Source organism: Rhinichthys klamathensis, unplaced genomic scaffold, assembly GCF_029890125.1.
Source record: "Rhinichthys klamathensis goyatoka isolate OS25496 unplaced genomic scaffold, OSU_Roscu_1.1 h1tg000370l_1, whole genome shotgun sequence".
Classification (NCBI taxonomy): Eukaryota; Metazoa; Chordata; class Actinopteri; order Cypriniformes; family Leuciscidae; genus Rhinichthys; species Rhinichthys klamathensis.
Genome location: NW_026606878.1, coordinates 928,943 through 951,417, shown reverse-complemented (window position 1 = coordinate 951,417; position 22,475 = coordinate 928,943). Strand labels below are relative to the sequence as shown.

At 38.4% G+C, this 22,475-nt stretch overlaps 1 protein-coding gene across 3 annotated transcripts; it reads left to right on the top strand.

Annotated features, from left to right (window-relative positions):
• Window positions 1–384: 384 nt before the first annotated feature.
• si:dkeyp-27e10.3 (UPF0606 protein KIAA1549) lies at window positions 385–21,020 on the top strand. 3 transcript variants are annotated; one of them, XM_056233434.1, is made up of 23 exons: window positions 385–916; window positions 1,142–1,246; window positions 1,852–2,075; window positions 9,263–10,576; window positions 11,074–11,162; window positions 11,245–11,419; window positions 11,723–11,853; window positions 12,050–12,236; window positions 12,322–12,381; window positions 13,053–13,207; window positions 13,294–13,471; window positions 14,379–14,581; window positions 14,760–14,965; window positions 15,299–15,426; window positions 15,730–15,744; window positions 15,831–16,057; window positions 16,217–16,446; window positions 16,531–16,672; window positions 16,750–17,103; window positions 17,194–17,246; window positions 18,595–18,731; window positions 18,806–18,960; window positions 19,553–21,020. In XM_056233434.1, exons 3-23 carry the CDS (start codon window positions 1,952–1,954, stop codon window positions 19,781–19,783), a joined length of 4,494 nt encoding a protein of 1,497 aa, XP_056089409.1. In that variant the 5' UTR covers window positions 385–916; window positions 1,142–1,246; window positions 1,852–1,951; the 3' UTR covers window positions 19,784–21,020. The 3 variants fall into 3 exon arrangements, with proteins under 3 accessions (XP_056089409.1, XP_056089408.1, XP_056089410.1); XM_056233433.1 differs by lacking the exon at window positions 1,142–1,246; XM_056233435.1 differs by lacking the exon at window positions 1,142–1,246 and having other exon boundaries at window positions 386–916; window positions 14,379–14,563.
• The last annotated feature ends 1,455 nt before the right edge of the window (window positions 21,021–22,475 follow it).

The window sequence follows — 22,475 nt, the reverse complement described above, 5'->3', positions numbered from 1 at the left end:
TGTTGTTACTATAATAAAATGGTCGTAATCATATAATGTATAGCATGGTTTAGCTACAAATAGCATGGTTAAATATATAATTAGTTACTCTAAGCTAGTTAAACTATGGTTAATCTACATAAGGGAAATAAATTATATTAACTTTTTAATTTGTTTTCAAACAATGTATCGGACGGGGACATCGAGAAAAAAAATGTTTCAACTGAAACCGAAAACAAATCGGTTTTGTTACCGATTGCGCCTAGAAAATGACTAAAACGAAATTAATTCAAAACATTTACCTTTCTAAAAGTAACTGAACTATTACAAATACAAATAATTACAATACTCTCTTAAACATACGTCCAGGCCCTAGTGTAAATGAACAAGACTATAAAATTAAAATAAGATGAGCGTGTGAGGGTTGCTAAGGGATCCTGCTGACAGCCAATGACAGAGACTCGTTCATTCTGTACGTTTCGTATGAATAAATAGAAGGGGCGGGTCTTTGCCAAGCGCCGCAGATATCGATAAGGCGTAATTCTCCTGTGTGGAGTGTTTTATGCCGAAGAAATGGACATGGGCTGCCAACAATATATTTTAGAAGCGGCTCGCGTATTTATTTAAGCGGTGCAATTTGTCCAGCGTGAGTGGAAGCGATGGGATCTTGGGTAATGGGCCGTTCGTGGGAAGAGCGAGACCTTTATAACCGCTTCTGCACTACACCGGATACCGGGAAATGAACCACGCACGAGCAACGAACTGGATACCGTCTATACGAGGAGCTGTCAGCATAAATATATGATATGATTCATCTGATTTGATTCCCTGCATCGATATTCTCTATTTATGGCCGTTCTGTCATCTTGATATCGGGTGTGTGTAAAGGGGCGCGCGAGTGAGCCGCATCCGCGCGAGGTGCATTTCAACATGACAGGTAACGAAAACGTCTACGATATACGGCACCATTCACCCTCTGTATCTTTGCATGTCAACATCCCATTGAAAAATACCAAAAATATGTATGTAACATATGATATATAGGGGTTGGGGAGATCCCAGCGTCTGAAGATGCCGTTTTTCCATCTTTGACCCTGTGCATGCGCTTCGTCTGTTCCCACACCCGCCCTTTTCTATCTGTACCGCTTTTTATCTGCTTCAGATCATGCCCGTTATCTCCATACCTGTCTGACATGATGCGCGTGATATTAACCTCACGGGAGCATCGGGCCGCGCGCACCGATGATCTGTAACCTACATTCCCACAGTATATTCTGTGGGAATATTCTGAATATACTGTGGGAATGTAGGTTACAGATCATCGGTGCGCGCGGCACCGTATATATGCCGGTGTATATTCACTTAATGGCATTATAGGTTTGCATGGCATTGAAGTAAATGAAAATTATAATACGGATGATGCATGATAGATAGATATTTTGCTTTTAATGACATTTTTCCAATATGTTTAGATATTTTACTAAGATTTAAAAAGATGAAACATTTGATGCTAATACAATATAATTGTGAAAAAATTAGATGTACACATATGTACTCACTATTTGAAAACAGAAATAGTTCATTATCAACTGATTGCAGACTTTGGCATCTTGACCAACTGGACACATTTCAGATCTCTTCTGAAAGTTCTTTTTCTCAGAAGACACATCTTCAAAATATACAATAAACAACAAGATATTATATATACAGTATAGCAGACTGATACTATTTGCCAAGAATGGAAACTAAAAACTGATTGATTGATGTGGGGAGGATGATGATGATGCTTCCAATTCATCTTATTATGAGCTCTGAACTAATGTGAGATTCAGCTTTACTCTCTAACAGATTATGTGTTTTCCCTTCTCACAGCAATGTATAGAGGAAGGATACCAAGCGGGAAGACCTGTGGCTATCCGGGGGACATTTTATCAGGGTCAGATGGCCTTTCTTGAATAAGAAACAAGCAAAAATGGAGAGCTCCAGTTCAAGGATGGTTCTGAGGAGCTCCCGGCGTCTGCTCGGATGTTGTGCGCTTCTGCTCGCGACCGTGATGCTGGTGGGCTTCATGCCGACGTCCAGCTCACCTGTGGCAGGTATCTCATCTTAGGCATTAAAAGTTTGGCTTTAGCATGTTACATTTACATTACATGTTACATTTCATTTGGTTTCTGTGAACCTATTGTGAGTCAATATCATAAATAGCGAGTCTTTTCTATCACAGAACGTCAGAGAGACGGTGGGCGTATGTGCGAGTGATGCTCTCTTTGTGTGAATGACGTCTGTTGCTGTAGAGGTGCAGAATGAATGGGATTCACAGTGAATTGTATTGAATTGTGTGTGAGACAGTTCGAAGGAAGTGCATATCTGCCCACACAGTGACTTCTTCGATTGATATTTCCTTGAAATTATGTGCTGAGGATACAGATCAGAAATGGTCGGCTTAGTTGGAGTTTCTTTTTTTTTTTGGTTACTCTTCAAGATAAAAGTTCTTTATTGTTATTGATAGTTCCATGAAGAACCTTTAACTTCAATGGAATTTTTCCATTCCACAAAAGGTTCTTTATAGTGGAAAAATGTTCTTTCGATCATTAAAATGTTCTTCACATTAAGATAAAAATAAAAAAAAAGGTTATTTTAAGAACTATTCACTGAAATGTTTGTTGGTTCATTGTTTTCTCCACCTTCATTTTTAAGAGTGTAGGAACTTTCAATTGATCAAAAGGTTCTTTAAAGTGGGAAAAGTTCCCAAACTTTTTTGTCAGCCAAACCCCAGTTAGAACTTAGAAGTCAAATATTTACCCCCTAAAATAGACTATAGACTACTGGTTAATATTGAAATATTTTAATGACACATTTGCATGTTGATAATCATCATCATAATAATAATAATATTATTATTACTGTTAGTGGTAGCAATAGTAGTATTTTAACTAAATAAATACAAACATATTACTGTTGTAAATTACAATTGTACTAATAATTATTAGATAATTATAATAATGAAATGTGACTTAGAGAGTTATTTAATAAGACTATATAGTTATTTAATTAAAATGCAGCCTTTGATTTGATAATTGCACTAAGCTACGTATATTGTGATTATCTTGCAGCCCCATTTATTTATTTTAATTTTACATTCAATAGTTTATTAATAGTTTTTCATCAATTCACGATCCCCCTGCAGTTCTTTCACAAACTCCTTTTTGGAAAACCCTGCTTCAGATTATTGAAATGTTCTTTACACTAAGAATAAAATGGTTCTTTTAAGAATCATTCACTGAAAGGTTCTTTCAAACCCAAATGGCATTGCTGCAAAAGCCAGCTTTTGGAACCTTTATTTTTAAGACAGTCACTCAGTAACTGGAGATGTGCTGTTGTTGCTTTTGGCCGACAGCAGGCTCATTATTTGTTCACACTGGTTACACATCACTGTAAGATACACACACACACACATAAACCCAGACAGATGGATGAGCGTCTCATCACTCTCTGAAAGGGAAGACGAAACTTTCTAATGCACGTTTGCTCACTCACTTCATCAAATACTGTAAAGGATGGGGGTTTATTAGGAGTCACGCACCCCGGCAAGCCCACAGCTGTGATGGAAGTGTGTCCTGTGGTGCAACAGGCCCCCCATTAAAGCCATTGATCTTGCGTGTGGAGTGGAGTCTCTCTCTCTTTCTCACACACAATCTTTCTCTCTGTGGCTCTGCGGTATCTGATGGTCGGCATTGATGATTGGATTTAGTAACATCAAAGCTAAGTGGACTTCGGTCCGTAATAGTGTGCTGCTATTCATAGATGCAGTTTCTCCTCTGTTTTCTCCTTTATGCCTGGGAATCTGTGTCAGTGGAATCAGTGTACGTGTGTACGTGTGCGCGTGGGCTCATTCTGTCGGTGTGAGAAATGCCTGTGTGCTCTTTCCGCTGCTTCTGTAGCATACTGATGAAGCGGTCGTCGTGTGACATACTCCTGCAACACACACATGCAACACGCAGCATCACCATGGAAACACCTCGCCTGACCACGCCACAGAGCCATTCATAGGATGTGTGTGTGTGTGTGTGTGTGTGTGTGTGTGTGTGTGTGTGTGTGTGTGTGTGAGACGGGGTCTCTCTTTCCCCCTGTGTGAAGTTGTGTTCTCCGCCGGGGATGCTCTGACAGTTAACTGAGTCTGAAGTTAATTACTAGAGTTATTTCGTATGTCGTTCCCCAGAGTGGCTCATCCTGGAGTTTCAACACGCATACATTAGAGCCTTCATTGACCGGGTGATGTACATGACCAGATTTAAAAGGGACAAATTACCCAAAATTTAAAATTCAGTCATCATTTCCTCACCCTTATGTTAAAGTTTCTTTCTTCAGTGAAAGAAAATATTTTGAGGAATGACTCTGTGTTTTAATTGTCCGTATAATGACAGTCAAAGGGGTCCAATGTCGTTTGGATGCTAACATTCTTGAATATTGTCTAATTATACACGTTCTTATATTTTCCTTATGTTTCGATGTAAAAGTGTAGATTTTTACTGTAGTGAAGAATTCGAATATTGTCTTTGACTTCCATGTATGCGGTAGATCTGTATATTTCTATATTATATAAATATAATCTTCTAATTATAGCTGGTGAAGTGGATTTACTTATTGTAGAGTTAAAGCTGCTGTAGGTAACTTTTGAAAAAATGTATTTGCTAAAACTGTCATTATGTCCTGACAGTAGAATATGAGACAGATAATCTGTGTAAAAATCAAGCTCCTCTGGCTCCTCCCAGTGGTCCTATTGCCATTTGCAAGAAATACACGCTCCCGGTCAGAAACAACCAATAAGAGCCGAGAGGAGTGTCTTAGCAGTGTCAGTCACGCTCGTGTACGCGCTGATCACACCCCTCTCTTGCACAGCGCGAGCCGTCGTTCAAACTCAAGATTGCCGGCGTGCTGCAGCTGTGCTTATGACGGAGAAACAACCTAAACTGCCAATTCTCGAGTGACATCTGCTCATAAAACAAAGAGGTAAAAGGAAAAAGACTGATGACGATAAACAAGCGAAAAAGAAAGAATTACACAGAGCCCATTGACTTGTAGATAAAATGTCACACACTCTGCTAAGCAACAATTGAAACCTGCTAATTCACTGGCTTGTCATGTTGCTGAAATAATGTACTAGCACACCTTATCTAGCATTATATATCGCTAGAATAATTACATACTGTAACGTTAGTTACCGTTATATTAACGTTATCTTACTAGCTATTTATAACTTATAGAAAGAGTGCAACGTTATAAAGTTACATGTAGGCTATTGCAAAATACATAATGATTTGAGGACCAAGTTTGTAGTCAAAGTATGGGCAGGCCATAGTCAATGTAAAGCATATTATTGACGTTTAGTCCCTATTAGTGAATGTGCCGTATAACTTTTTATCCGTCATCATCGGTGGCCCTGTTTACTAGCCTGCGCGTTCACGACGGGCTCCGCTGTGAAGGACGAGCTGTGGAGGGAGGGCTGTAGCGCAGCAGAGAGCAAGGGGGTGGGACCTGTAAGTTGTGCTTGTTCAAATTTTCAGGCTAAGTCAACGTTTTCTCAAAACTCCCTACTGCAGCTTTAAAGGAACACTCCTACTTGGGCGGAGTGAAAACCGCAGCACCTGAGACGCGCCGTGGTGAGGAGCAGAGAGCGCGTCTCAGGTGCTGCGGTTATCACTCCACCCAAGTAGCAGTGCTTCGCCTTCAGAGAATATAGTTCCCAGTATTTATACGGTTAAAATATGTCTGTCTCATGTGACTTTGTTTAAGGTGGATAAGGTGAATAGGCTAAAGTCCCAAAAAGTCGGAGTGTTCCTTTAAGGAAAGTGATCATGAGCATTGTAATGTTTGAAGCGGATGTCAAAACAAACGTCTTTTAAAACGAGCGGTTCATTCATAAATCCGTAAGATCTTACCTTCATGCTGTGGAAATACAAACCGGAAGACAGAACACAAGGAGAGCAGTGCTGAATAGGGGAGGGGCTACATAAAGTCATAATATAGGTCTGGCTAAAATAATATTTTTTTTCTATTTTAGCTCCTGATTGTGTCTTTTCATTAGACATTTTCTCAGTGTCATTGTCCCTAAACGATCACCCAGATTCTTGCTGAAGTAGACGACAGTTTGGTTCACACTTTACTTCTTATATTGTTATAAACTATAGCTATATAAAATATAGCAACATTTGCTGTCTGATGGTTGGCACACAGGTCCAGAATTTTTGTGTTAGTTTAGTGTTATTATGACTCACTAAACAGATGGATTGCTATTTTTGACAAGTGTTTTTTAACAAGATGAACAGCGATATTTGGCCTGAGGAAACATGACAAGGCATGTCTATGTCTGGCACTGTCTGGTACCACCATGAAGTTTGAAGCCATTCGAATTCAGTTTGACATTCAATTTCAGTTAAAGGTCCATCTTTGCTACTGTACGTGACGTATGCTAGTATGACACACTGGCCTACTAATGTCACTCAGCTGTCCTGTACTCCCCTGCTCCCCCACACTGTGCTGTTCAATCAGCCTCATTACCCACAAACCCTCTGTTCTACCCTCAGTGGCCCACAATGCCGATGAATCACAGTCACATTAATAAAAGGCCAGCTCTCATAGGCAGCCTCGGTACCATATGGCTCGTTGAAATAAAGAACAGTCATTTTAAGAGTCAACGGTTTCACATTTACTGCGATAGTAAGACTTATGGTATGAGTTTTAGTTTAGCTGTTGTTATTTCAGTCCATGCTAAACCATAATTGGATCATGATTTTCATGAAAATGGAAATTATTGTTTTGTGCACTTTCAAGAAATCCGATCCACAAGCTGCATGGACAGTGGCCACCAGATGGCGGCGGTCTGTGCCTCTCAATATTCAGATTATGGGGTTTGAAATGGTTGATTCATTTTAATTGTAGTTTAGGTTTTATTTATTATGTCTTTATTTCAGTTTTCTAATTTTCTTTTTTTTTAGTTTAAGTTTTATATTTATATAATTTTATTTTAGTTTTATCTCAATTATTGAAAAGGTATTTTTAATAGACTAAAAGCTAAAAACTATAAACTAAAAGTTGTAGTTAAAAACTACAACACTGTTTGTTACTGACTGTTACTGTCTATAAAGTATATTTATGTAATATATTAAGCATTATTAACCTTCAACATAATTCTAAACATCCTTTTAACCCCATACAGTAAGTCTGGAATAAAATGATAATTGAGTAAGTTGTGTATGTGAGATAAGTATGTATGTATGTGTATGTATGTAGGTATATATACAGTATATTACATTTACAAACTTTTACGTTAGATTTGACAGCACTAATAATAAAATATACTTCTGTTTGAACCACGTGATCAAAAAGACTTGATGTCACTCGCTGAAATATGCTGAAATATTAATATAAAAGTGTTTTATTTGTTATTGTTATTAGTAGTAGAATATTATATTATTATCATTATTATTATTGCATTATACTAAATAGAGCTTTAAGTCATGGGTCATGGGCACACAAATAGCCCAGTTTTCAGAAAATGGTAGAAAATATATCACAATCAGTAGATAAAAAATTAATTTTTTTTGGATTTACAGAAAGCTTTTGATACCATCGATCATAGAATATTATTATTATATAAATTGGAAAAATATGGATTTAGGGGAAATGCATATTCTTGGTTAGAAAATTATTTAACAAACCGTTTTCAATATGTTATGAATCAATATAATATGAATTTAAATGGAGTTGCGTCCTGCTTTCAGAGAATTAATTGTGGCGTTCCGCAAGGCTCTGTTTTAGGCCCCAAGTTATTTTTGTTATATATAAACGATATTTGTAAAGTGTCGGATGTTTTAAATTTTATTCTTTTCGCAGGTGATACAACAATTTATTGTTCTGGCCCAAATCCTACAGAGCTTGTGTTGGTGGTAGAGAAAGAATTATATAAACTAAAGAATTGGTTTGATTTGAATAAATTGTCACTAAATTTAAATAAAACGAAATTTATGGTATTTAGTAATAAAGAGATAAATAATGAGATCAGGATTACTATTAATCAAAATGAATTAGAAAGAGTAAATCATATAAAATTTCTTGGAGTAATTATTGATTGTAAAATGACATGGAAACCGCATATTTTTAACGTTCAGAAGAAAGTATCAAAAACGATTGCAATTTTGTAAAAGTTGCAATGTATTTTGAACAAAAATGCATTACATTTACTTTATAGTTCACTTGTCACACCATACTTAACGTATGGTATTGAAATATGGGGAAATACATACAAAACTAGAACCAATCCAATTTTCCTATTACAAAAGAAGGTTATCAGATTAATTAACTATGCACCTTACAATTCACCAAGTAATTTACTGTTTCATCAATCAAAAATTTTGAAGTTTTATGACTTGAGTTGATTTGTACACGGTAAAGTTTATTTACCAAGTCAAACATAATAAAACTCCTAAATGCTTTCAATTATTATTTAACCAGCGAGAAAGTAAATATAATCTCAGAGGACTATGTATATTTAACCAACCACAAGTACATTCTACATTAAGAGAACACTGTTTAACAAATAAAGGAGTTAAATTGTGGAATAGTTGCTGTAATGAGTTAAAACAAGCCACGTCTATTTTTCAGTTTAAAAAAATTTACAAGAGATTAACATTGGAAAAATATTTAATAAAATGAAAATTAATTAAATAGGCTTGCTTCTGGTGTGGACAATGGTCCACTAATGTGTTAATGTTAATTTTATGAACAGATGGTGTCATTAATGAGTTGCATTTATGATTCTAAAGTTAAGGGCAGGCACAATAAGCTTTAGCTTCTGCCTGCACCTGGTCATCTATAGTGTTTATGTTTCGAATGATTTGATTGATTGAATGATCTGTAAATGACCAAACCGAATAAATGAAATGAAATGAATGAAAATGACCCAATATTTGTTAAAATAGCTTTCAGAAGCCTTTTATTTTGCTCATGTAACCTATTCATATGTATGTAGATTTTGATTGATTGATTGAGATCTTAAATTCACTTCAATTATCATCCACAGATCTAGTTTGCATAGAGAAGTTGTGAAAAATGACTGTTTCTTGGGTACAATCTGGGCTCTTCCTGAACTGTGTGTTATGAACGATTTAGATGTGTATTTACACTCAGTCCTTCTGCTGTTTGCAAATATTGAATTTCTTGTTGTTTGGTTTTGTGCCATCCTGCAGCACAGTCAAACTTTTCGTTTTCTTTTATCTTTCCTAAGTGGAGCTCCCATCGAACATGTCTAAAAGGAGTCTCAATCAACTTCCAACAAGACCACATTCACCTCCTGCCTTATCTTCATCATCATCATCTTCATCTCCTCAGCGTTCAGAAAGAACCAGGCGTCCAGCTCACACGCCACCAGGTGCCAAACATCCCTCGTCCCCTGGTCACCACGACAGTGCCTCCAGTATAGATCCTACCCCGTCCCTTGGCTCCGAAGGGTCGGGTAACCTAGGCGACGGGGCCCAGGGCATCCACTTGCTGTTACGGCCCCCAGACCTTCTAACGCCCAGCCAGATGCCTCCTCTCCATGGCAACAGACCGCCTACGCCAGCTCCCCCGACCCTGGTACCGCCCGAAGACCTGTATCCCGCCCACTCTGCGGAGGTGGACTGGGGATCCGGAGACTACCTGGAAACTCTTACGTTCATGGGATCCGAAGGGGAGGAGTTTTCTCTCGTCACCACCCTTCCTACCCATGGATACGATCCGTATGATGCTGACGATGACGCCACAGTCAGCTACAACACAGCTTTCCCCTCTCGTCCCATCCTGCCCCTCTCGTCCAGAGACCTCCAGCCCAGCGCGACCGTAAAATACGGGCATAACTTAAGGACGGCCCATCCTACTGATCCCCGCCTTCCATTGGCTCCTGACTCTGCCCACACAAGCGATATGGACGATGATTTGGATTTCGATTGGGCGGAGCTTTTTCCCATTGAGCCAACTGAAATGCTGCTTCCCGACATGAACAGTTTGGAATACTACAACACGTTGCAAGCCAAAGAGAACGCTAGTATTGCGAGGAATAGGACGCACCCTCACATTACCCCAACGCACACTGTAGGAACCCCCCACACTACCACTGCAACTTTGGGAAAAGTCCCTGATCATATTGACCTGACAGCCCCTCAGCCCATTCCATCAGTGACCCCAACTCCACCCCAAAAACCTAAGCCTCCCATCCCATCAACCACCGAGACCCAACGACCTCCTGAAGCCCCAAAGAAGGGTGTTCCTTCCATACCCACGTCCTATGGGGGCAAAACCCGACCGTCAGTGCCAACTGCCCTGCCTCCACCCGGCACCTTTGAGGGTCCAGTAATACAAGCCGTCACGCTGAAGCCCCCTGCTACGAAACCCCGTACAACCATCAAAACCCCCATCAGAACTACAACTACAACTAAAACCACGACTACCATGAGCTCCACCAAAAGCCCACCGCCTACAACTCCCAGAATTCCTCTGTCCATCGCACCCCGACAGTACATTTGCAACATCACCAAACCGGACATGTACCTAGTCAGAGTGGGTAAGACAACAAGATATTTAAATTTTGGGAAATTAGGGATGCACAATATGTCGGTAATATATCAATTACTGGCTGATTAAAATTTTCTCTATTTTAGCATTTTGTTAATCACACTAATTTATCATTTAAATTTAACACTGTTAAATGTCATTTTCAATTCATTTTTGTTTTAATTCATTTGTTTTGCATTACCAATATTTATTACCAGTATTATTAATTATTTCTTTATTTTTATCCTATTTATTTGTATACCTTATATATAATTTATCATTATTGTGCACACTAATTTCCTCTGTTTTCACATTTAGTTAATCTTTAAAATCTGTAATAATTTACATTTAAGACTTAAGATTATATTTAACAGTGTTACATTATTTTAGTATGTTGTGATGGCCAAAAAAATTGTTTTCATTTATTTGTGTAATCCTATTATTTCACTTTATATACAGGTATATCTTTTTTTCATCTCTTATGACCTTCTTGTGTGACTCTTGCAGGAATGCCAAGTGGGTCATCCGTGGCGTTTGCCAAAGCTCATGTGCGGGAGATTCTTCGACGAGAGTTCAACCGTTCAGTTGAGCTACAGGTCAGTGAATAAGATCACAACAGATCACACATCAGCATTTTATCTTTAGGATCACTGATATCAATCTGTGCTATCAATCCAGGTCCTCAAAGCCCCGCCCAATTTCATCTTCCGGGCAGTCTCCGGTCCGTTAGTGTACACTGCTATGTCCGTCATCAATACTCTCCGCCAATCAGCACACAGCACTTCTTATTCTACCATTCTATCCGTCACAACCATATATGCAGTGCCCGATTACAAACATCAGGTCCACACAGGTGAGAGAGACACCAACATACAACCAATATAACCAGAGAATGGCATGCTCACGTGTGGTTAACTCAAAAAAGGAAACAAAAAAGTTACTTAATTATTTCATTTATTTTTATTTAACATTGTTTCTGAGCAATGATTCTAAAATAAATTATAAAACAATTTTTTATAATTTTTTTAATTATAAAAAACTAATATTTTAATATTATGTAATATAAAATAATTGTATTATAGAATATAGAAGTATAATATAAATATTGTATTTATATTTTGAGAATGAGTGTTATATTAGTTTATTTTTCTTGCAGTGCTGCAGTTTGTGCCGAGTCATGTGGACGTGCGTCTGTGTAGCTTCAGCGAGCGTGTGGAGAAGGGGCTACTCATGGCGTATGCGGAAGTACGCAAGCGCTCGCAAGAAAATGGAAATTTCACAGTTCACGTACGTAAATCCTTTAGAACCACTTGCAGAGACAAATTCAAAATAAAACACATTTTTAGCACTTTACATGAATTTGAACTCTTACATGAACACTTTACTGTTCTTCCATGAACAGCTTGTCAACAAAAAAAGTTTAATTCTGTGTTTTGCTTTTCTTTAAATTGTATTGATAATGCTGTATCATTGTTTTGTCTAGATTGTGAATATCACTAGTAGCATTCCTAAGGGTCAGCGGCAGCAGAAGGCTCCGGTGGACATCACCTTTGCTGTGCGTGACTCCCAAGGCTTCCTAACGGGATCAGACGTGAGTGGCCACATGAGGCAGCTCAGCACTGTGGAGTTCAGCTTCTATCTTGGTTTTCCTACCCTGCAGATCGCTGAACGTGAGTTGACATATACACACACAGGCTCTTTGTCTTAATTTATTATGAACCTTTTTTATTTATCATCTCAATTTTTGTCTTCCAGCTTTTAATTATCCTGAACTGAATGTGTCCCACCTTTTACGCACATCCTGGGTGAAAACAGGTATGTGGGTGTATTAGAAATTTCAAACAAACTGATTTTGAGATGAAGACCAATATTGGAAGTTCATCATTATAATTATATAATATTAATTTATATTTAGGTAAAATATAGATTGTTACATATAAAATAGATTTTATGTGTAGATTTTTGGGTAGCATACAGGATTGATGCTGGTCCATTCTGTACAAGATAACAGCCAATATGTATATTTAAAAATAATAATAACAATATAATGGACAAATTAATGGACATTTACTTAATAGTGTCTAGATGAACACTGTTTTTGTGTTCATCTGATCTATACATTTTAGTAAAAAAGGACTTATACCCATCTATCTATAAATTACAGGAACGTCTGTCTGTCTGTCTGTTTGTTAATCGAATATCTCTTGAACCGTTAGTCTGATGGATAGTCTGAACAAATACATTTGTTACATTATTCTTTTCGAAAAAAGTAGCGATTCTTTTTGGAAAAGTATCGATTCACCTTTGAAAAAGTATCGATTCACTTTCGAAAAAGCAGCGATTCATTTTTGAAAAAGTAGCGATTCATTCTTAAATAATAGCACCTATACATTTTTATTAAACTAAAAGGCAGGCATATTTAGACTAGTCAGATGTGAAGGAAACAAAAATATTAACATTTTCTTTTTTATGTGCATTTGCTTTAGTTTTACTGGGTGTGTTGGACCAGCGTGTGAATGAAAGGACGTTCCAGGCCAAAATGGAGAGGCGGTTAGCACTGCTGGTCGGAGAGGGACTTGGGATTGGGGTTAGCAATCGACGATGGAGAAGAGCTACTAGTATTGGCAACAACAGTGTGCAGGTACATACAAACACACATACAAAAGTGTACGCACTTTTTCTATCCTTCCCACACATGACATAAGCATGAACCCTGGTGTGCCTCAGATCGTTCGAGCGTCCCGTCTGGATGGCCCAGACTACCCGTTGGAGCTGGTGTATTTTGTGGAAGCGGGGTCAGGAGAGAGACTGCCAGCCCAGGCCACTGCAGTCATGCTCAACAGACTGAACCTGCAGAGAGCTGCCATCGTACTGGGCTACAGAGTACATGGAGTTTTGGCCACACGTGAGTCAAAACTGTATCGACTTGGAATTGGCTTTAAAGGGGTCCTGACATGGCTTTTTAAATTATTTTAATATGTTCCTTGAGGTTCACTAATATTGATAATGAAGTTTTTGCTCACAAAACATTTTTTTAAGGCAGGCTCTTCTTGTCAGTAAATGACCACAGTTATGATTGGCTAACGTCATTGTATAGGGAAAAGTATTAACGGCCCCTCACTATTGCGCATGAGTAAGTGTTTTAAAAACATCCATATAAAACCGAGATTTAAAAAAGATTTAAAGATTTGAACAAGATTTTCTTTTCGAACTTTCCATTACACTGTGTCTGCAGTCAAATGCTCCGAACAAACATATAATCCTCCGATGCGACTCAGGACGTGATTAAAAATGAGCCATCCACTTGTTCCTGATGCCTCAACCCTTCCGTACAGAGATGCAAACGAGCTGTTTAAACAGGACGCGTCAAAGTGAACGTTCCTTTACGCTTCTGTTTGTCCTGTTGTCAGCAGACAACGCGTGTAGTATGTCAGAAACTGAACGCACATCTGTATACTGTGTATCCAGTGTAGACCGCGTCAGTAATTTTATAATGGGTTCTATTTGCTTTTGACGTGCCTTTAAGCGACTGAACGCCCGTGGGCGGGGCCTATGGTGCAATGATGTGAAACTATATGAAAATGTATTTGGCTGTAAAATATAACTATTTTTGGAGCTTGGTTAAATCATTTTTGTAATGAAGAGGACGTTTTTACCATGAAAATTGCAGGATGTTTTAATGTTACAAAGACCACTTATATGTCAAAAGCTCAAGGAAAATTGTATTTCTCAAGTCATGGCCCATTAAAGACACTATTTAAATTAGCAAATGGGATCTTTTTGGTGCCAAATATCACATTACTCTGTTTCAGCGGTGGAGAAGCTGGCCCTTCCGCCCTCTGAGACTCAGTCCAGTAACATTTGGCTGATCGTAGGAGTTGTGGTCCCAGTGCTGGTGGTCATCCTCATCATCATCATCCTTTACTGGAAACTGTGCCGCTCTGAGAAGCTGGAGTTTCAACCAGACGCCATGAGCACCATCCAGCAGAGACAGAAGGTCTGGGTCTCTGAGTGTGTGAGTGTATGAATGTGTTGCCCACTCATAAACACTACATGTGAAGGAGGTTCGTGACTGTGCTCATTATTGCTCACCCATGTCAAGAGCTTTTACGGAAAAATGAGCTACTTTGCAACAGTGAATTTAGCATGTTGTATCATATTTACTGTCCATTCATGTGTGTTTGTGATTTTAGTTGCAGCCTCCCAGCGTTAAAGGTTTTGATTTTGCTAAGCTACACCTGGGGCAACACAGTAAGGATGACATCATGGTAATCCAAGAACCCGCTTCTTTACCGCCGCCTGTTAAAGAGGCCACGCCCTCTGAGGGCGGAGAATTGAACACTCCTAAATCGAAGAGCTCATCTACAAAAGCATCACGTGCAGCACGGAGAAGAGGCCGGTAAGGAACTGTTGATCATGTGCCTGTGCCATGTGATATGGATTGCGTGTGAACAGGTTCTGTTTGTATCAGTGGTATTTCAGTATTATTTGTATTTATATTTTCAATTTTCATTTTAATGTTTAATTTGTCATTTTTATGTGCTTTTCTCTTTTTTATATTACTATTTAGGTTTTATTTATTTTTATTTCAGTTTTAGTTTTTATTTATGTACAGTTAGCAATTTTTATTGCTTCAACGTAAATTTATTTCATTTAGGCATAATTTCGAATCTTCACAATAACAACGCTGGTTTATATGAGTTTTTAATCACACAAATGGTGTTTTTGTCAGATTGTCTCCATCTGATGGAGATTCGTTAGGAAGTGAAGCATCCAGCGGTAGAGAATCAGCTGAGGAGAGCACCAGACCTGCTGTGACGCCAAGTGACAGCAAACCCCAACATCGCAAGAACAAGCATGGTACCAAATGACACAAACACACACACACACACACACGTTTCTGAACGAATCCCCGTTTTTAACGAATCGGGTGAACCAATGATTAAATGGTCCATTGATAAAGAGAGCCATTTACATCGTTCGTAAATAATATTGTTACAATAAATTATAATAATTCTTTCGATAAATTAATTAATAAATAAAAGTAAAATATAAAGTTGCTTTGGAATGATTTGTAATGTGAAAAGCTAAATTAAATTACATATCAAATAAAATGAATGAAATTAAACCTCTTTCTCTCCATTTATTCCTGCGTTTCAAAAGCAAAAAACAAACATGGTAAGTTTCTTTACCCATAGTCAAGTTGCATTTGTATATTGTTAGTTAAAAATGCGTGACCTTTGACATCTGGCCTTGATGTTCAGGTACTCAGCCTGGAAGTGGTGTGGATGAGCAGTTGTCCTCGTCGTCCATATTTGAGCATGTGGACCGCCTGTCTCGAGGTTCATCAGATGGAACACGCAGAGTGTCCAATAAGATACAGCTTATTGCCATGCAGCCCATGCCAAGCCCTCCCTCCTATCCACATAACCAAGCCCTGAGTCCCAACCTGACGGACAAGATGCATGACGGAGCAAATGTCAACAGTGAGGTAAGCAAACTCCTCTTCACATACATAAATGCATGCACCTCACACTTGCATAATCCAACATTTCCCAAAATATTCATCAATAAATTATGTATGATTTGAAAATTATGTCATCTTTAAGAAAACATTCATAACTTATTCCCATTCTTCCAACTGACGCAGATCCAAGTGGCCTTAAGGCATAAATCTGAGATTGAACACCATCGCAATAAGATCCGCCTGCGTGCCAAGAGAAAGGGCCACTATGAGTTTCCCTCCATGGAGGACATCATGGCAGCGTTCGCCGACAGCTCCGAGCAGCAGCGAGTGTATCAACAAGCTCAGGAGCAGATACACAAGATCCTGCATCCTGAGGAACACACGTCTTCATCGCGCGGAGAGCCACGCAAAAGGTCAGTGGAAATAAATCTCACTGGTCTTGTACTTTCCCAGTTTGCTACCAAGGAAAGTGAATGCAATTTGTTTGGGAATTGCAGTTCCAGAGGAAAACGCTCTCCCAGGCACAAACAGAGACCAAATTTGAGTGGAAGCGGAAGTCTCAGAGACAAAGATCGCCTCATTAATGACGGAGATGCCACGTACAGGAAGTACCCCGGGGTCAACAACGTAGCCTATGTGGTAGGACACACGCATATATGCATATATGTGATTTCACTGAACTAAAACACGCAGACTCACCGATTCTCTTCCTGTAGTCAGATGCAGATCAGCTCCCAGATGCAGAAAGCCCTTCTCCTACTGATGAGGTGTTTTTGGACCCTGGATCACCACCATCTGGCCCCGCCCCTGCTCCGCCCACCTACGCCCCCCCTCAGCCAACCATAGAAGAAGCTCGGCAGCAGATGCACTCGTTATTGGATGATGCTTTTGCTCTCGTCTCACCCTCTTCTCAAGGAAGCCCCGCTCCTCTAACGTTCACTGGCATTACTGCGGTCACTGGCGTTGGAGGAATCAGCCCCGGTCAACCCTCCAGCCCGTCCTCACGCCCCTCACGCCAATGGGGCTCCTCTTCTTACCCAGCAGCCCCTGCACACAGTCCTTTCTCTACGGTGAGTGACTGTGGATATTTGAATGATAAAAGTTGAATGCAACTAATGTGACATTTCATGTGAAATATCTCTTCTCTCTCTGCTCTGTAGAGGTATGCTGAGTTAGGAATGTCTCCCACATCGGTACAGGGTTTACTGCAGAGGTGAGGAGGATTCTGGGAGGTTTTATGGAATAAGCTAACAAGAACAGTCAGGAGGAAGCAATTTGATATGTAAACATGATAAAGAAGGATTATGTTCCTTGTTAAACTGGGAACACAACCCTGCATCTTGAAAACAATTGTGCTGATCTGCAAAAAAGGCCTAGTATTACCTAATTTGATCCTGTTAAAAACTTACAATCCTCAAAAGAAATGGAATTTTTTTTTTTTTTTTAAATAATCCATTTAATGTCAAAGAACTTTAAAATAAATGATAACAAAATAAAAAATTCCTGTGGATGTAGTAAACCACCCTCAGATTTAGTAAACAACATCTGGGTCATCTTTGCTCAAGACTACTTGATTTTACAAATGGTTGTCGAAAGCAAAACTGCTACTAAACGCACATCATATTTAGTGTTTTTGGAATCAGCCCCCCAAATTAGTGAGAAACAAGTATTGGATTTCTTGAATTGTTGGTATTTTATTAATTATTTATTTCTCCCTGATTCTCACAAAATATATATATATTTTTAAATAATTAAAAAAATATTTTTAAATATTTAAAACGTATATATTTAAAATGATATTTTATGAAATGCACATAATATTTTATGATACAGTGTGATGTGCTAGAGCAAAACAGGCACTATTTGTTGGAATCAGCACCCCAAAATTAGTAAGAAACAAGTAAGCCCCTTTCACACAGCGCGTTGATCCCGGGAAATTGCCGGGAAATTGCCAGAGTGCCTTCTGTGTGAACCCAAACACGACCCGGGATTGATGCCGGGATCGATGCCGGGTTGGGGACCTAGTAACATTGCCGGGATCAGTCCCGGAACGCGCGCTGTGTGAACAAAAGCCGTAACCAATGCCGTGTCGTAATGATGACGCTGAAGTGAAGTGAAAGCAGGCTAGTGAAACGGTACGTAATGCGCTAGTTTATGATCGAATCAGAGAAAGAAATGCACAAGCGTGGTTTCTCCAGAGAGAAATCGCAGCTCATAAGCAAACTATACACGCTGCTGAGACATTACATGTCACATCGATGTCACGTGTCTTTACGGGTTGTGTGTGAACGCACTCTCTGATTCCGGAAAATCACTGGCAGTGTGAATGAACCAAAATCAAAAGAACCCGGGTCAAATCCCGGGTCGCTTTATCCGTGTATTTTCCGGAATCTCTGTGTGAAAGGGGCTGTATTGGATTTCATCCAGCATTTAGGACGGTGTGTTATCAGAGCGAATAACAAGTTTGAGTACAGGAAAAACAAACTTACTAATCTGTCTACTAGTGTATAAATATTGATCTTGTTTAGATTTAATATTTACTTGGCAGATTATTTGTTTAGTTTTGACAGGCAGGCGCAAGGCTCTGAGTATCTGGCATCAGCAGAGATGCAGTCAGATCCTGGATACTCCAGCAGGGGACAGTATGGAGAAGAGATGCCTTCATCTTCTCGGCCACGACCAGTGGGAGGAAGCACAGGTAAAGGTCATATTAGTTAAATTTAACATGTGCTTTATGTGCTATGATAATTGCTATATGTTGTGTGTGTGTAGGTGCACAGTTGCATCAGCTGACACAAGTGGGCTTGTCAAGTCGGATTGGAATGTATCCTGGAGTTGGCCGTAGTGTATCTGGACCCTCAGGATCAAGCTGGACACAGTACCGCTCAGATGAGGAGATCTCTAGGCCAGGATCCAACCGAGAGGCTGTAAATCAAACATGCACATTCATCATAAATTTTTCAGAATTGTACTAGTAAATATAATATTATGCCATTCAATATGGGATGTTATAAAATCCCAAAACTGTGCTATTGTATTTCCAAAGCACTGCAGTTTAGCTGCATACAATAAAAATCAATGGCAAAAGTGTGAACGGGCAAGTAATAATAGCCTTACATCATTTAATTGGTTTAATTTTTAAATCAAGATCATTCAAAATATTTATTTTAATAATTTACTTAATTTTAAATATAAAATATTTAAATGTAATTTATTTAAAATGTATTTAAAATAAAATGTATATATTTCTATATAATGTATATTTAATTTAAGTTTGTGTATGTTTAATCTGTATGTTTGTTGGTAGTTTATTCATTTTTCTCTCCCCTATTCTCAGAGAATATATTTTAACTTAAATTATGTAAAATATAAATATATGTAAATATTTTTATTTTATATATATATATATATATTTCATTGAATTTAAGTTTGTGTTTAAGCATAATCTGTATGTTTATTATTTTCCTGAATTGTTGGTATTTTATTCATTACTCCTCTCTTCCTCTCTGTTTCTCTCAGATACTGACATTCCCAGAATACTCTTCATCACCTGTATTCCAGATGCCCAGGACGTCCCTGCAGGATCCCACAACACCCCAGGCCCACCTGGAAGCCTCGAGCGCGGGGTACATTGCCCCCGAGGAGCGTTCTCCACCCCCTCACTCCTCTGCCTCTCTCATCAAGGCCATCAGGGAAGAACTGCAGAGACTTTCTCAGAAACAGGCTGCTGTTGTCAGCTACCACAGTTGAGAAAGACCATTCCAAAACCCCAGTCCTGGTTAACTTCCCGATGTACCACATAAACAACCTCACAAATCCCAACGCAGCTCGATGGCTGAGAAACTGCTTTACACAAAACCCAAACCAAAATCTTCAAACTCAAGTACGGCTGGTCTGTTACATATGAAGAAATACTAGCAATCATCCCTGCTTGTATTGGCAGGAGAAATCCACAATTTAAATTTCACTGCTGACATGCAGAAAATACAGTTAAATACTCTCTCCTATGATTCACAATGAAAAAACACACCCTAAACGTCATGTCCAGACTGTTTAGAAAAATAGACAAAGTTGCCCCGTATTCAGACTCTCAATTTGCATGCTGAGAGCTGTGAACCTTCAAGACTTAGTGCTGACTGTTGCTAATGTGAAAATCACTCCCATTCAGTTCCATGTCTCTCAAAGTGCTTCCTTCAAATGGGTCATCTTCGTGTCTCCGGACTTCCTCTGGTGCTAAAAATCATTTCTGGGCTCTGCCACAATACCACAAACTAGCCCTGGCAAAAAACTCTGAAGTGGCGTTCTTCTTTTTTTCTTTTTTGCCGCTGTCCTGTTCTCCCAATTATTCAAGACGGATTATCAAGTAGAAACGTGCTCTGTTCCACAATCTAGTGAGCCTCCCGGAAAAGGTACCCAACATAATTATTTCTCTTTCGAGATTTTCACCAAATTATAATTCTTCAGAGAAGGCAAACCCACACGCATGGTGAACGAGGCAAGAGAAACGTCCATTATAAAGTTATAAATGTTTATAAAAGCTTTAAAAGAATTATTTAGCTCAACATTTGTGCGTTCTGTGTATTTTTATACTTATTAGAGTGTCATGCCGTTAACTTTGCAAAATGCTAACGTCAAAGTCTAGACAGGGCAAGAGAAATGTCAGTTATAAAGTTTGATGAATTTCATTCAGTAACGTTCATAACTTTAAAATCTATTATTTTACCCAACATTTGCGAGTTCTGTGTATTTTTATACTTCTTAGAGAGTCCTTTAAAGAGACTTTGCCTTAGCAAAATGCTAATATCAAAATCTGGTCTAGGCAAGAGAAATGTCTATTATAATGAAATATTTCATTTGATAAGTAGCTTATATTATTTTACCCAGCATTTGTGAGCTCTGTGTATTTTTTACTTATTAAAGTATCACGCCGTTAGCTTAGCAACATGCTAACGTTAAACTCGTTTGATTGAAATCAATTGCAAATCGAGTCAATTTGTGTTGCATCCCATAACAATTGGGATGCTGCCCATGTAGGCAGTCCAGCAGCTCACTAGGTTTTGGAACGAAACCTTCAGGTCTTGCCTTACATTTGAGCTCTGAGTACTTCAAACCCTGCTGGGGAGGGAAACAGATTTTGTTAGGATTGTAAACAGTGAAATTACTCTGCGTACTCTGAGTTTTTGAGCCAGCCCACATGTGGAGATGATCGACAGGCGGCCTCAGTTGCAGACCAGCATGGTTCCCATGCCGATAACATCATATTACTTTGTCCAAGCGGTCTACATCTGAGGAAAAGTATCAAAGCAAACATTCATGATGCCCGTGTGTATTCGTTTGAGCTCTTTTTGCCAGTGGGTTATGAATGTTGGCTGTCCAATCATTTCAGTGTCTTTCTAAGGTATGGCTGAGGTAGTTTCTCAGTTGATATTAATTTTGCACATTTTCTCATCTTTGCACATTCATATCATGGTGATAATGGAAGTCAATCAGTTAAAGAGTTTATTGTGGAAAAGAGAGTATAGTATACAGTAACTATATAAATACTATAAAGAAAGATATGAGTGAGTTCATATTCTATACAAATATATATATATATATTGCATATTAATGTATTAACTCATTGAGCACAATCTGATTATATGTTAGATTATATGTTAAACATATTAGATTGTATTTATTTTTATTGTTATGAAACATATTAAAGATGTGGGAAAAGTGTTGCTATGGGACATTTTAAAAAAAGACCAAATCACTGTTGAGGCATATCGTTCCTTTAGCTTCGTAATTCGGTAGGCATTATCAATGTATTTTCATGTATATGGTCATGTGGATTTGCACAGAGGTGTTGTAAAGATTCCTTTAAGGAAATGTGTTGAGGTTAAAGGCCTTTAATTGCCTGTACTATTTTCCCTCTCTTTATTGTTATTATTTTTTATTTATTTTAGTTATACAGGGTTCCCACACCCGTGAAGAACTTGAAAATATTATGGAAAATTCGTATTTTTCAAGCTTGAAAAAAGGTCATTGAATGATCATCAAAATTTTCATAATTTATATCATATTTTCTAGATTTCAGGTTACAATATATATCTAGTAAATATTTCATTAGCTCGAAAATCGCTCTTTGGGAGTGCAATAAAATGATTTTAAAAATCGTTATCCAATAATCATGACTATAATCAATGATCAACTAATTGAAAAGTCATGGATTGGTCAAAAGGTGTGGAAACCCTTTCGGTCTTTGTTTTTTTGTTTTGTTTTTTTATATCCCTGTCTTTTCTTACATCTAGAATTTTCCTTTCTTCATTCTTTCTATATTTCTATCAATCATGTAGACTCCTGGCAGGCCTGAAATTGGTACGCATGTGAAGTGATGGATTATGCTTTATTTCTTCCTTGTTTATTTTGTGTGATAATGTATTGATGGGCATGCTAATAGTCT

Coding starts and splice junctions, on each gene's coding strand:
- si:dkeyp-27e10.3 (XM_056233433.1), top strand. CDS start 1,952: ATGGAGAGCTCCAGTTCAAGGATGGTTCTGAGGAGCTCCCGGCGTCTG. Junction 13,208..13,293: donor TTGGCAACAACAGTGTGCAG/GTACATACAAAC, acceptor GGTGTGCCTCAG/ATCGTTCGAGCGTCCCGTCT. Junction 16,447..16,530: donor CGCGGAGAGCCACGCAAAAG/GTCAGTGGAAAT, acceptor TGGGAATTGCAG/TTCCAGAGGAAAACGCTCTC.